This window comes from Eubalaena glacialis, chromosome 1 (assembly GCF_028564815.1).
Source record: "Eubalaena glacialis isolate mEubGla1 chromosome 1, mEubGla1.1.hap2.+ XY, whole genome shotgun sequence".
Lineage (NCBI taxonomy): Eukaryota > Metazoa > Chordata > Mammalia > Artiodactyla > Balaenidae > Eubalaena > Eubalaena glacialis.
The window spans coordinates 188,192,700-188,206,173 of record NC_083716.1 but is presented as its reverse complement, the minus strand read 5'-3'; the positions used below and the strand labels follow the sequence as shown (position 1 = coordinate 188,206,173).

At 34.7% G+C, this 13,474-nt stretch overlaps 1 protein-coding gene across 1 annotated transcript in view; it reads right to left on the bottom strand.

Moving 5' to 3' along the window:
• Window positions 1–13,474, bottom strand: part of ITGA4 (integrin subunit alpha 4) — a 78,729-nt gene that overhangs the window by 47,613 nt on the left and 17,642 nt on the right. Inside the window, exons 3-10 of the mRNA XM_061202815.1 lie at window positions 13,163–13,269; window positions 12,937–13,066; window positions 10,558–10,625; window positions 9,120–9,249; window positions 7,835–7,920; window positions 7,016–7,078; window positions 6,787–6,924; window positions 3,657–3,768 (exon numbers count right to left, since the gene is read on the bottom strand). Of these exons, the coding sequence (XP_061058798.1) occupies window positions 3,657–3,768; window positions 6,787–6,924; window positions 7,016–7,078; window positions 7,835–7,920; window positions 9,120–9,249; window positions 10,558–10,625; window positions 12,937–13,066; window positions 13,163–13,269 (834 nt within the window). The remainder of the gene's footprint in view (window positions 1–3,656; window positions 3,769–6,786; window positions 6,925–7,015; window positions 7,079–7,834; window positions 7,921–9,119; window positions 9,250–10,557; window positions 10,626–12,936; window positions 13,067–13,162; window positions 13,270–13,474) is intronic.

The following is a 13,474-nucleotide window of genomic DNA, read 5'->3' as shown; positions in this document are numbered from 1 at the left end:
TGGTTAAGGACACAGGTCCTACAACCAGATGGCCAGGCCTGACCCCAGCACTGCCCTCATGCCCAGCTGTGCTATTCTGGGCCCATTTCTTAACCTCTCTGTATCTCAGTTCCCTCACCTCAGCACAGGATTGTAAGAGAACTCATCCTCGGCATAGAAAGATGTAACTCATCTTTGTGTGTAGCACATAATAAGTTATTATCATCTATAAATACTATAACCACAAGAACGCTTATTTTGAGCTCTAGGTTTTACTTTATTTGCAAAATGACTTCTGAATTAATTCCTGTTCCAATGAAAGTAATTAAAGTATCTGTTAAGGGTATGTTTTCACATAAGAAAACCAAGAGAAAATAGAAACTATGAATAACATGGTTGCTTAAGTGCTATAAATACAAAGTACACATAGTACTGAACTATTAAGAAGGCCCAGATCAATTTAATTCCAAGCAGAAGATATTGAATTATATTCAGTCTTTGGCTATCTTATACATAGATCCAAACTCTTACTTCCTAAGATGACACTTGGATCTATTATATAATATCCTAAAGTTCTAGCTATCATTATAGAAATAAGGAGAATACATGTTATTAATAATAATGTTTTTCCATGCCTATGCAACACCATTGGGACAAAACATAGAGAATAAACAGAGATATTTGACAACTGTTTTTACTTTCCATTTGAACACTTATTTCACTGTTAGTATAAACCATAACAATTATCATTAGTATGATCATAATAATCGTAACATCAGCTAGCATTTATATACTGTTTACAATGCAGGCATTGCACTAGAGGCTTTACATACGTAATTCATGTTATTCTCACATAACCCACTGTAACCCGTGTAACTCTCACAACAGCTCTATCAAATTCTTTTTGATCCTCACTTTTTATAGATGAGGAAACTGAGGCACAGAATGTAACTCACTCAAGGTCGCAGAGCCAGGATGTGGTAGAGTTGGGATTTAAACCCCGCAGTCTGGCACAACCTGTGCTCTCCATCACCATGTTCTATAAAATCATCAACAATAAAGTTATGACCAACATTCTCCCCTCCTAGCACCTGCTCCTCTTCTGTGTGAAAGAAGTGCTCAATATATGATTTGATAATATATAAGCATTTCGGGAGCACATAAAATAATACAGCATATAGTTTTCAGTTGCAGAACTTTATTATGGTTCTGCTCAAAAAAATATTCAAACATATAGTCCAGAAGTCAGATGACAGGGCTCAACATAAAAAACCTACACCAAAAATAAGTGGTCTTGCCAAAAGCATTTCATGGCTATAATGCTATCATCTGTCTGTCTGGTCACATTGGTTGAATAGGTTTGTCTATTACCTATTTAACTTTCTCATACTTTTGATGAAATTTTTATGCTGGACTCTTGCCAAATTGGTTATCTTCTTAGAAAATGGCTTGCTTTGCTTTTCTAAGGACACAGGAAATATATTCTAATTTTTTTCTTTTGAAGAACAATAAAAAAATGATGTCATGAATGCCAAAATACTGAGGTCTACTATGCAAAACACCACAAAGCTGTGCATAGTAAAAGGACATTAAGTCTGATTTGCATCTAAGACTGGAGAAGGAAGGAAAAAGAACAGGTGGGTTTTTCATCTCTTTTCTACACAATCCCACACACTCTGCCATGAACGTGAAGTAACTTCACTCATATCCCAGAAAAACAAACTAAGTTAGAAGATGGGGAAAAAGAATAGGGAATCACATAATGAAAAATTAAACATAGATGCCCTGCTGGCTCACCCAGGCAGATAGAGTGAGACGGTGGAATTAAAGACCTCAGTAAAGAGCTAGGACACACTGAGCCTACTTCCAAATCAGCATGGTCTTGGCTAATATCTAAAATGTAGAAAACACATAGCCATGGGCAAAGCAGAAATGCTATTCAGCCATAAAAAAGAAGGAAATCCTGTCATATGCAACAACCATCTGTGTATGTGCACATGAGAAATGAAAAATCATTCTCAAATATTTTAATACATTCAAAATAGTGAATACTCTTTACCGGATGTGTCAATTAAAAGAGGATGTGGAAGGAATCATAAGTAAACAAAATAAGTATTTTACTAAATGATGATTTTGTTTTTAAAAGAAAGAATTTTACTATTTTATATAATATATATGAAATATCAAGGTGCAAAAACATGTTTTTTTCACAGATATTTATTAGGTTGGGTCTAAATTTACCACTTATATAATGTTTATTTTTTCATGTCTTAATCTTATATTCCATTTGATTGTAAAACTATAAAAAGGAGTGTCACTACTTCCTTCATTTACATTCATTATGGCACATACTCTATACCTGGTATGGTACAACTGACAAAAAATAAGTCCTCAATAAAGATCACAGAATTGCTGATCACTTGTGAAATGTAACATCATAATAACATTTTTTAGATATTTTAATGTAAAATTTTATGTGTAATCATAACCATAGAAATATATATGTATACTTTTTATCTCCTTTTGTTTTAAAAGTAGTAAAATAAATCCAGCAATGGTAATATTTGTATACCAAATTACACTATCTTACATTCAAGAGGGCTCACTGGAAGCATATATTCAATAACCAACTAGCTTTCTCCTTGTAGAATAACATATTTTATACATTTAAAGTAGAATGAAGCATTTAGGCATAAGAAGGTATTAAGAAAGTGAGAATTTACAGTACTCCCTCATTTATGTCCAGTATCCAAGAAAGTTTTGACCTACTTCTACCATATACCAATTGCCAATGACCATATCTAGAAGACAATTCTGAGCCCTGAAAATATCAAATACTTATTTGGTGAACTCGAGGAATTATACACTATCCCTTCAAACCCATTCATCATTTTAGGCACAGTTTTAATAGACTTAGTTACCACTTAGAACCAGATTGAAAAAAAAGCAAATTTTAAGAGGGAAGGCTGGTAGAGACAGATACTTCAACAGCAGGACTGATATCTAGGCAACAGTCACAGTTCTGATGAGACCATCTACTCCATTATTGAAATGCATCCCTATCGGGTGGTAAATATCCACTGTCCTTGAGTCTGCCAGTTGCCCCCTTACCACCGCTCAGGACTCTCTCCTGGGATCCCCAAATCTTCCCACAACAGGGCAGCTGAACAAGGAAAGCCTGGCACAGCAGGGGGGCTTTCAGAGCCCGGCTCCAGCTCTGTGGCCAGCCTCTGTTGGGTTTTATCAGTGTCTTTACTACACTGATAGTTAAATACTGTTATCCAGTGAGTCTATGATGCACATTTTTTCCCCACATTTTCATATTCCTGAAATCAGGGTCCTTCTTAAAATAGAAAAATAGTGAGTCGCAGTTTAAGAGGCACCATTTTTTCAGGGGCACATAAAATAATGACTTATAATAAAACAACTTATAATCAATGGTGCCTTAGAATCAATGAAATAAGGTATGTTGAATATCATTCTTTGTTAACAGTAGTAAGAATCAATAGCTGACGACTGAGAAGAAATCAGGGATAACACTAAAGAAAAAAACTTAGCATACCAGTCTGCCTCCATTTTCTATAGAAAGGCAAACAACATAAAACTCCAATTATATTCTTTTCCATGTGCCACTTTAAAAGTGGAAATCATGTACCAAATTGGATACTTTTAATTACCTTCAAAGCCATCATTATCAATGTCGCCAAGATTGACTATAGATTCCCCAAATCTTGCAGCATATTTGTCACTTCCAATGAGCTCTATTTCCATTTCATTCATTACTGCTCCCTAGATAGAAAGGGGGAGAAAGGTGTCATTATCACACAACTTTACACATGATTTACTGTTGTAATTGGGTATGGATTTTTTCTTAATGCTTCAAACAGGTTGGACAAACTATAGCCTGAGCTTTAGTACACACATCTCAGTTCAATTCAATAAATATTTATCAAGTATGTCAACACATATAATAGTATGATTAGAGCTCAGAGGACAAAAAAAAATTGTCAAACTCATGATCCCTAGCTTTGAAAATCCAATAAATCATTTTGATAATTCAATTTAGCAAATATTTAGTGAGTTCCTAGTAAAGGCAATGCACTGTGGAAAGACTGAATGGGTGAAAGGGGACAAGGCAGTGTGTGTTTAAGACGCTCCCTTTCCAGAAGAAGCCCCCAGTTACAGGGAAGGCATAGTACAAGCATGTAAACGACTTAGAAGTACAGACTGCTTTGCAATATCGACAAGCAAGGAGAGCATATCTAATTGTGAGAGCCAGCAGAGATTTCAAAAAAGGAGGTGGTGGTCAAGGTGGCTACTAAAGGATGGGCAAAGTTTTGATATACAGAGAAAATAATCAGCAAAACACAAATTGCAAAGAATTTGGCTATAATCAACAGTATGTGCAATGAATGAGACAGAAAAAAGTCAGACTGGAGTCTTATGGGGTGGGACTTTGAAGGCTGGGAGAAATTTACTCTCAATTTAGAAAACAAGACAGAGCCACTGAAGGTTTCTGAGTTAAGGAGTGACACGACTGAAGCTGGCCTTGGTGATCTTTTTCCAGCAGCACTGAAGCATGGATTCGTCAACTGTTGTCTCTGAAGTTGGAAGATGAGTTATTACAATTAGACACTCAATAATGTTTCAACAGGAGCTGTTGCAGTAACAGCTGCCAGACCTCTTTCCAAACTCTGATCATGTCACTCCCTTGTATTAAAAACAAAAACAAAAACAAACCCCATGCACTACTCATCACAGATCCTTCCCTCTTCTCAAACAAGTCTGTTCATTCCCATAGCACACACGTTCTTCCCCTTGTGAAGTGCCCGTCGCCTTTTATTTTCCAACTAAAAAATTCCTATACTTGTTTTGCTCCTAGAGAAATGCCTAATTTAAAGAGCAGAAAGCAGAAGAGGCGAGGACGAGAAGGTGCAGACCTAAGACAACACAAAGGCACTGAAGTTCCAGGGGGAGAGTTTCAAGAAGTGGTGATCACTATTCTTCAAGTATTCTCCAGGCACAGAATGGTGACCAAGAGTTCACTGGGGACCCCTGAGAGCTATTTTAGCAGAAGTAGGTGGAAGCCAGATTCATTCAAGTATCATTCTTTCTTGAGTTCATTCAAAAACAATTACTGAGCACCAACTTGTCCAGGACTCTTTCAAGCCCTGAGGAAACAGTAGTAAATAAAACAGATGATTCCTCTCCACACGGTGTCTACACTCCAACGGAAGAACCGACAGACAACAGCAAACCAAACCAATAAATATATAATACAATGTCAGGTAATGGTTAGTGTCTTTTTAAAGTTAAGAAACAGGAAGTTGGAAGGCAACAAAAGAAGAATAACTTATGCAAGAGGTTTTAAAAGCTGAAATCAATTATAAAATTAACCCCAGTATTCAACAGCAATGCCCTCTCTTGAGTGATGTAGAAGTGAGGGGCGAACAAGAGGATAGTCTAATGGGTAGATCTCCTCCCTTGCCCTTTAAGCAAAGGCAATTCACTTTTATCTGTTTTTCATATTGGGATTGCTTAAGATTTCAATGGGAAAAACGGTTCTATTATTGCTTTACTTTAGGTATATATGCTACTGTTTAAACTGTTCTCAAAAACTTTAAAGAGAAAGAAAAGTATGCAGCTAGCATAAGGAAGACCATTTATGGATAGGAAAATGTGAAATATCTATATAAGAAAAAGTAATGCCTGATTTCACTACTAATGAGATATGAATGATCACTTTATAGATGATATGCTTTTACTATTAAAATTAAGGTTTAAACAGTCTAGGAAATCCCAGCACGAAAATAACTTTCCTGCTCTATATTTGGAACATTAAGAATCTCTCAGCTTTGTAAGACTATTTTCTCTCTTAAATTGTAAAGAATTTAGCCTGGTGCTTAATGTAAATACTTACTAAATACTCTGAAACAACTGATTAAAAAAAATACCTTCTGGAAACAGATTTTACTTTGTTAAATCCCGAATGAAAATGCTGTGACTTAAGAAATGAACCAATTTTCTCACAAACGTGTTCTTGCTCTTAAATCAAAGAAACAGGCCAACAAGACCCCATTAAGGCCCTATCAATTATTTCTTTTGATTTGATGCCAGGAAGATAGACTGTCAAGATAAGGCCAGCAGAACTCTTTAAACTGAATTGTCAAGTGGTCAGTTTCTATTCCAAAACACGCGCCAGAATTGAAAACTCAACCATAAGCAAGTAAACACCTATTTCTACAACTACTATATCTACTTTGGAATAAACTATGTCAATTTTACATTCTTATCAGCAATATAATCTATATAAATTGTGCAAATTAACATCTTATCAAAACATATCTTGTTTCCAATTGTTTTCAAATCAAGAAATTAAAAACATTTCATACTTTATCTTCTACTTCTAGTAGTGTTTTATAATTACCAAATTACATAGGGACATTCACCATCAAACCAATAGGACATTCACATTTTTAGGGCTATATAAAAATCATTCTTTCAAATTAGAGTTGCATCATAATAAAACTGGAAGAAACTTCAACTACTTGAGTAAACACATACAAGCTGTGCATAGAGAAACTCCAGACAATTGATCTCATACTTTCGAGATATCAGAATGGGACAGTGGCCCATTCATCATCATATTCCATTTCATTTTTAAAGCATCAGTACAACACCACAATTTTTACTTTCATCAGTAAAATAAGCCTTAAATCTATAGTCTCAGAACTTTGGAATAAGAAAAGCATCAGTTTCGATCAAAATCCCATACATGGCTTCCAATTTGCGGCCAATCAGACTTACAGAGCCAGAGTTGATGTACACAAACACTCTTCCTTCCTCCCTGACGGTGCTCTGCACGGGAGCTCCCACAAGTAGGTCTGAGAAGCCATCTGCGTTGAGGTCCACGGCACAGATAGAAGCTCCGAAATAAGACCCAAGCTGCTCCAAGGCAAACCAGATCCAGTCATTGAGAAAAAAGCAGAATTACTCACCAAAGCCCTCAGTGATACCAAAGGTAGAGACATATTACCTTTTTACCTTTCATTTCATGTAAGATATTTAGTTCTTTTGCATCAATGCTGAATATGTATGCCTGCAATGGGGAAAAGAATTCGGAAAGGTCAGACTGCTATCACATTAAAAATGTTTCAGTCAATCAAAACATTAATTTTCATAACTTGTAATTGCTCAAATATATTTTTGAAAAATCCTTTTCAGAGTGATACAAAAGGTTTAGGGAACCAAGTTCACATTAAGATGCCTTCCTTGAAAAACTACCTTCTCAGGAACAATCTTACTGTTTCCTTAGAGAGCACAGAAAATACATATAGCTGCTTCACTTCCTTGTACAGCAGAAACTAACACAACATTGTAAAGCAATTATACTCCAATTAAAAGAAAAAAAAAGAAAACGTTGTTTGTCTCAATCTTCAAAGTAATGTTCATGCAGCAATGTAACAAAAACTAGAACGAGAAATAACATTTTGTTCTTTCTAGTCTTAACACAATTGTACCAGGAATGTAGCTGCCTTGATTTGCCTTCAGCTATAAACTTACTAACCAATAAATGTATTCCTTGGACATCTTGAGACAATTCTATCTCAGAAACGATTACTCATAGGAAAGAAGAGCCTCATTTGACTTACGTAGTCTTCCTGAAAGCTTTCCTGCTCAATTTTATCTAAAAGCCATACGACTTTCACCCGTTTTACCACTAAAGGCAGCACACTGCTCATCATTTCCAGCTTCACTGCTTAGAATTTTTACAGTTCCTCCTGTAATATCTTATTCTCTCATGCAATCTATGTGAACCTTTTTGAAGAAATAAATATAAAAATGTAACTCTTACTTTACCAATCTGTTCATGTTGAGGGGCTCCTCCAACTACTTCGGTAGTGTGCCGACTCCGAAAATGACCGGCTCCAACCGAGTATCCTTCAAGAAAATGGAGACAAGTATGAGAATCATCATTCGCAATGGGTAAAATTCATTATCATAAATCCACTTATAGAATGGATCATAAATCGATTCATAATTAAATGAGACTGAATTCAAAATGACTACAGTAAATAGAGTTTTAAGAATATTTAGAATAGCAATACTCAAAATTGGTTATTATATGCTTTAAGCAATTATTAATCTGTGTGTTAATATAGCTTATATGTTTAAGTCTTAGAAACTAAAGATAGCACCTTTACATGTGGTTTGTTAGTCTCTGTATATTAGGACATGGTAGTTTCTACGATTACAACAGAAATATTTTAGCGTATATAAAATATAACATTTTGAACTTTAAGTAAAAAAAAAAGTCTTCTTAAACTTCAACTTTTCTTGCCCTGAAACCTTGCGATTGTGATAAAACTGTATGATTACACAAAAGGTAAAATATTCTTATTTTATTATGTGATAAAAGGCATAATACTAAGTTACATTTTTAAAATAATGTTTCAAGATATCCTTCAACCATAAACAAGTAAATGCTGAACTGTAAATGAATTCCCTCCATTTTAAAATAAATTCCTTCTGTATGAATGGGGGGGGGGTTCACTTCAAATGTGAACAGCCTATACTCAGAAATAATTATAATAAGAATGATAAAAATAGTTATGCTCTGGGAAATACTCTAAGAACTTATGGGGCAAAGGTTAATGGGCTGTTTTTAGACCCATATTCTTCATAATGTTACCCATTGTCTAGAATGCTGTCCGCAGTCCCACTGACTTTCAGTTGGTCCTTGAAGAAACTATACTTACTCATCCATTCATGATTAAATGAGTTAATTCATGTAGAGTGCTTACAAAAGTTCCTAGGAGATGACAGGCACTCAATAGATGCTATCTTTATAATAACAAGTTGACTGCATAAAAATATAAGCTTACAAGTGATTTACTGCAAAAGAGGAAGCTAAACCAGGAGTTCCAATCTAAGAATTATATATTGATGATAATAGTTACATACGTAAAATATTAAGTTAACTGAAGTTTCAGAGACTATATCCTTAAAAAGGGAGTTTCTGAAATGGCTTTTTAATTACTACTGGCCATTTTGATCTTTTGAAGATACAATTGCCCTTATTTATAATTACTAGTATCTGTAAGGCAGAGATAATTCGAGTTTGTCCATTTTTATAGTACCTAAATAACTTCCGAATTTCACTTGATTGTGTTTGTCTAAAAAAGCTTTGTATTTATTTGTAGTTATATTGTAGACAAAAAGAGAGCCGGTCCAATAGGACGATCCTGGAGCTCCCATCACAATTAAGTCCTGTAAGAAAAAAGAATTTATCATCATTTAAAAGTTTAATCTCACCACCCAAAACCTCCTCCAGATACACGCTTTAAGTAAATAGTGACAAAAATACATTTTTATAAATTTCCAAAATGTAAGCATTTTATGAGTTTAAAAGCACATCAAAAAAAGCCAGAGAAGCTAGCTAATGAATTTTCACCTAAAATGAGAATTTCAGAGAAGAAAAGCTGAAACTCTTACTTCATGCTCATCAGCGGACTTTAAAATCAAAGGTAGAATCACTGAACACTAGAGTAAGCTTTGGGGAGAAAGGCAATGTGGTTTTCTATTAAAGTAAACCCTATCTGGGTAACTCATTAGTGCTCATTACAGAGATAATTGTGTGTTGCCAAAGAGTAAAAAATGGACTTAATTTATTTCAATTTGCAAAAAGCTAATGAATAGGTTCCTTAATAATGTTAGCTTGGAAAAAAAACAACTCAAATGAAATTGGGGCATACTTGATGATAAACGTAGGAATTTAGAAGAAAGGAAAGAGAGGGAAGACTGGAATGAGCAGACACTTGTCTGGTGAAATATGAAAACTTTTCAGCAGTTAAAGCTATGTAACATTTCTAAATTTCCTAAACAATCCAAACTTTGAAAAAAAAAAAAAAAGGTCAATTTAAATATAAAGTAAGCAAGCATTATTATTTTTCCATAATAGGCAATATTTATGGAAATTGTTAACCCAAGGCTTGATACAACCTGTCTACAAAGATTTAGAAAACATTCATAACTTCATAATGGGTTGTTGAGAGAAACTGGGAGATTTAGGAGTTGAGTACAATTGTGATCTTTCACTGTGTATGTGATAGTGTTAGAAAAAGAATAATAGAGTTTGGGACCATATCTCATTTAAGAGGATATTATTAAGTTCTTAAATCTCCCAGTTCTCACACTTCTAATGAAAAGTGTTAACTCATACGCTTCCTCCCCCCCTCCAATTTAATAACTAAATATAACATACCTAGATATTTTCAATGCTTAAATTAACAAATAACTACAGCTACTTTTGATTTCTATTAAATTCTTCATAAAAGTAACCTTCTTTAGTATAGACTTTTAGTTGGTCTTGCGTGACACAGCCATCTAAATATTAATATTTTATCAATACATATGTCGAATATTAAGTGGTGAAAATTAAGTTGTATTACACTCAAATTTAAGAGACATATTATTTGGGTATTATACAATTTTTTCTTCAAAGCATAATATCAATCTTCTAAGTCAAATTAAAATTCTATATGTAAACATCCGTAGCAGCTATTTTGGGACTATTACCTCTGTGTAAAAACTAGATATTCCAGCTTGACATGATGCAAAATTTTCTCCAAATTTTCTCACATAATCTAAAATAAAGTAGAAAAACAATTCAAGATTTCATTTTAAAACCGACAAAATCTGCATAATTTTATTTATAAATTCTTATAAGTATACCTTTCAAGAGCTCTTTTACAGTATTATTTAAAAAAACAGTAAGTGGTAAAATTTAAGGTCACAAATCTCTTCCATGTTGATCTTCAAAATATCCTTGTGAAATAGCAATAGAAAAATCTACCCAGCCTCTTTTCCATGGGAAGAACATGCAGCATACACTCAAAAAGTTGTCAGGTGAGTATCTAAAACAGAGGTAGGATTTGTGGCTTCCAGTTCAGGTTTCCATTTAAAATAGGCTTCCTAGATTTTTGCCTGGCTGAAAATAACAGAGTCAAGATCTGCATGGAGATGGAGGGTCTCTTCTTACAAAGCCCCCATGAATGGTTGCTTTGTGAAACTTACTAGGGGCACAAAACTTGCTTTTCCTGAAGAACTGACATAAGTAAACCTCTGTAAAGATACAGGACCACATCTTCGTTTTGGCTTTGCTAACCAGAAATGTTAAATAAATTGCTAAGTCGTTTATAATGACCACTCCCTGTCATGCTTTTTCATTCTTTTTTATATCTTCTCTGGTCCTATATACATTTTTTTATTTAAAAAATATTACCATAATTTTAGGTGTCTTAGGTTTCTGCCATCATGTTTTTTTTCACAGAATGTGGCTAGGTATATATTTATACATATATTTATTTATATATATATTCATACATACATATATATATATGTATATATATATATATATATTTATTTGGGGGTGGTGCACATTGTCATCCATGGACATTGGATGTCCATGTACAAAGTCACCCAGAGAACACATGAGAAAATGTACAGGACTGAAATCTATACCCAGGGAGGCACCAGCATTTTGTGAAGGGACCAGCCAGCAGCAGGACAAGAGTTGCAGAACATTAAGTGGTGAAATGCATCACTTCACACCAGTAGAATAGTCAGAAGTGGTTGCTGGGGCAATTAAAAGCCCCAGACATGGGGCCAGCTAGGTGGGGAGGGGTGCTGCAGTTGAGGGGTGTCTTTAGCTTGCATCTCTACTAGACTGTCCTTTGACAGGTTTCCTTCAGCCTATACAGTTAATTCCTATTGTCGAACATTTGCACACTTTTTTTTTTTTTTTACACACTTGATTTTAAAGGGAACCAAGTTCACAAGGGAAAAGGCCTCATCTGAACTGGAGATTATGACTCAGGCTGGTCAGGTTTGCATTATGGAGAGACTGCAAGACCCCAAATGACCATGAAGGCCGCTACAGCCAGGGAGAGAGGCCTCTACTGTGAAATGTTTTAAAGTGTAAACCATAAACTATTATGAAAAAGAGGATAAAAGCTAGAGTAAGTTTTACTGCAATGGAGAAGTTAAAATTCACCTTTTATCTTCTTGGCATTCAAAGGCAAATTAGGAATATAGATGATATAATCTTTTCTATTATATCAAATTCCAGGGAGGAAAGACTCCAATATTAATAAAACCAACTCAATTTGCATACTTGCTCCAAGTTTTGTCAAGTAATAGAAATTTCCTTTGGACACTGGGATAATCATTTTGGTTAGAAAAACTGGAACTTGGCATTCATATATATTTTATTCTTTCCAAAGACACATCTTCAGAATTTTAGTTCTGTTGCAGGTATCATTTTTTCAATACTCTGTTGACATTTACCTCTAACTTTGCTCATTTCAGTTTATGTCCTAGCTCTGCATGCACTAACCATGACCTAAAATTTTTATGGGAAAGACCTTTCAAACTTAAGATACCAATCCCTTGCAATTTCAAGGAAAACAAGTAAATTTGAGGAAATAAAAAAGACAGTGAGTGGGAAAGATCTGCTTACATTTATACTTTGAATCTTTCTAAATCTTGCTGGAAGCTAAAGGTAAAGCAAGAAACTTAAACAATTTTCTTGCTTCTGATCATATGTTTCAATCTATTTCATGATTTTAAGTGTCCTGCACTTGCTGGGCATTAGACTCACTTATACTGAATAGAAAATATATTTAATGCTAAAGTGGGAATGCTAAACTAGATGCTAGAATTATTCAAATTAAATTGTAGAATTCCTAGTCCTAAAAACACAGTACATTTTTGAAAATTAAAACAACTGCAATTGGGTAAAAAAGGAAATAATACTCTGAGTAGTTAAAGGAAACATAGCTATTTCAAAGATCCTCCCACCCCAAACCAAACACCCAAAATTGAAAACTGAAGAAACATTTTTAAAGGCATTCACTTATTTCTCTTGATCCAGTTAATATCAAAACCATGCCTTACCTTGATAGCATGGAGCTATTCTTTTACTCAGCTCTGTTCGTAAATCAGAGGGCATTCCATAGCAAACACCCGTGGGGAGCTTATTTTCATTCTTTATGTAAAATATATTTTTCCATCTATGCCCACAAGTCTGAATAAAACATAAAAGTAGACCACATGATGTGAAAGTCACACCCAGGGTATCTGATTTCACGATGTGATCAGTGGACTAATTTCAATAACCTACCACAATGGAGCCATTTTCTCCTGGCTGTCTGGAAAGCGTGACCCCCAACCACTGATTGTCTCTTTCTTCCAAACAAGTCTTTCCACAAGGTTCTCCATTAGGGCTACCTACAGCATTTGAAAATAATTTTATCATCAGTTATCTTGAAAACAGTATTATTCTACAAGAGCAAACAAACACGCATGCTTATTCCCAGTGTTTTTTCCTTCAGCGCTCTGTGGAATACCCCCTTTCCCTGCTTCCCTGTCATCATATATTTGGTGCACATCGTTGGGGTAACCGTCAGTTAATCTGTGCCAACATAATTGTTCT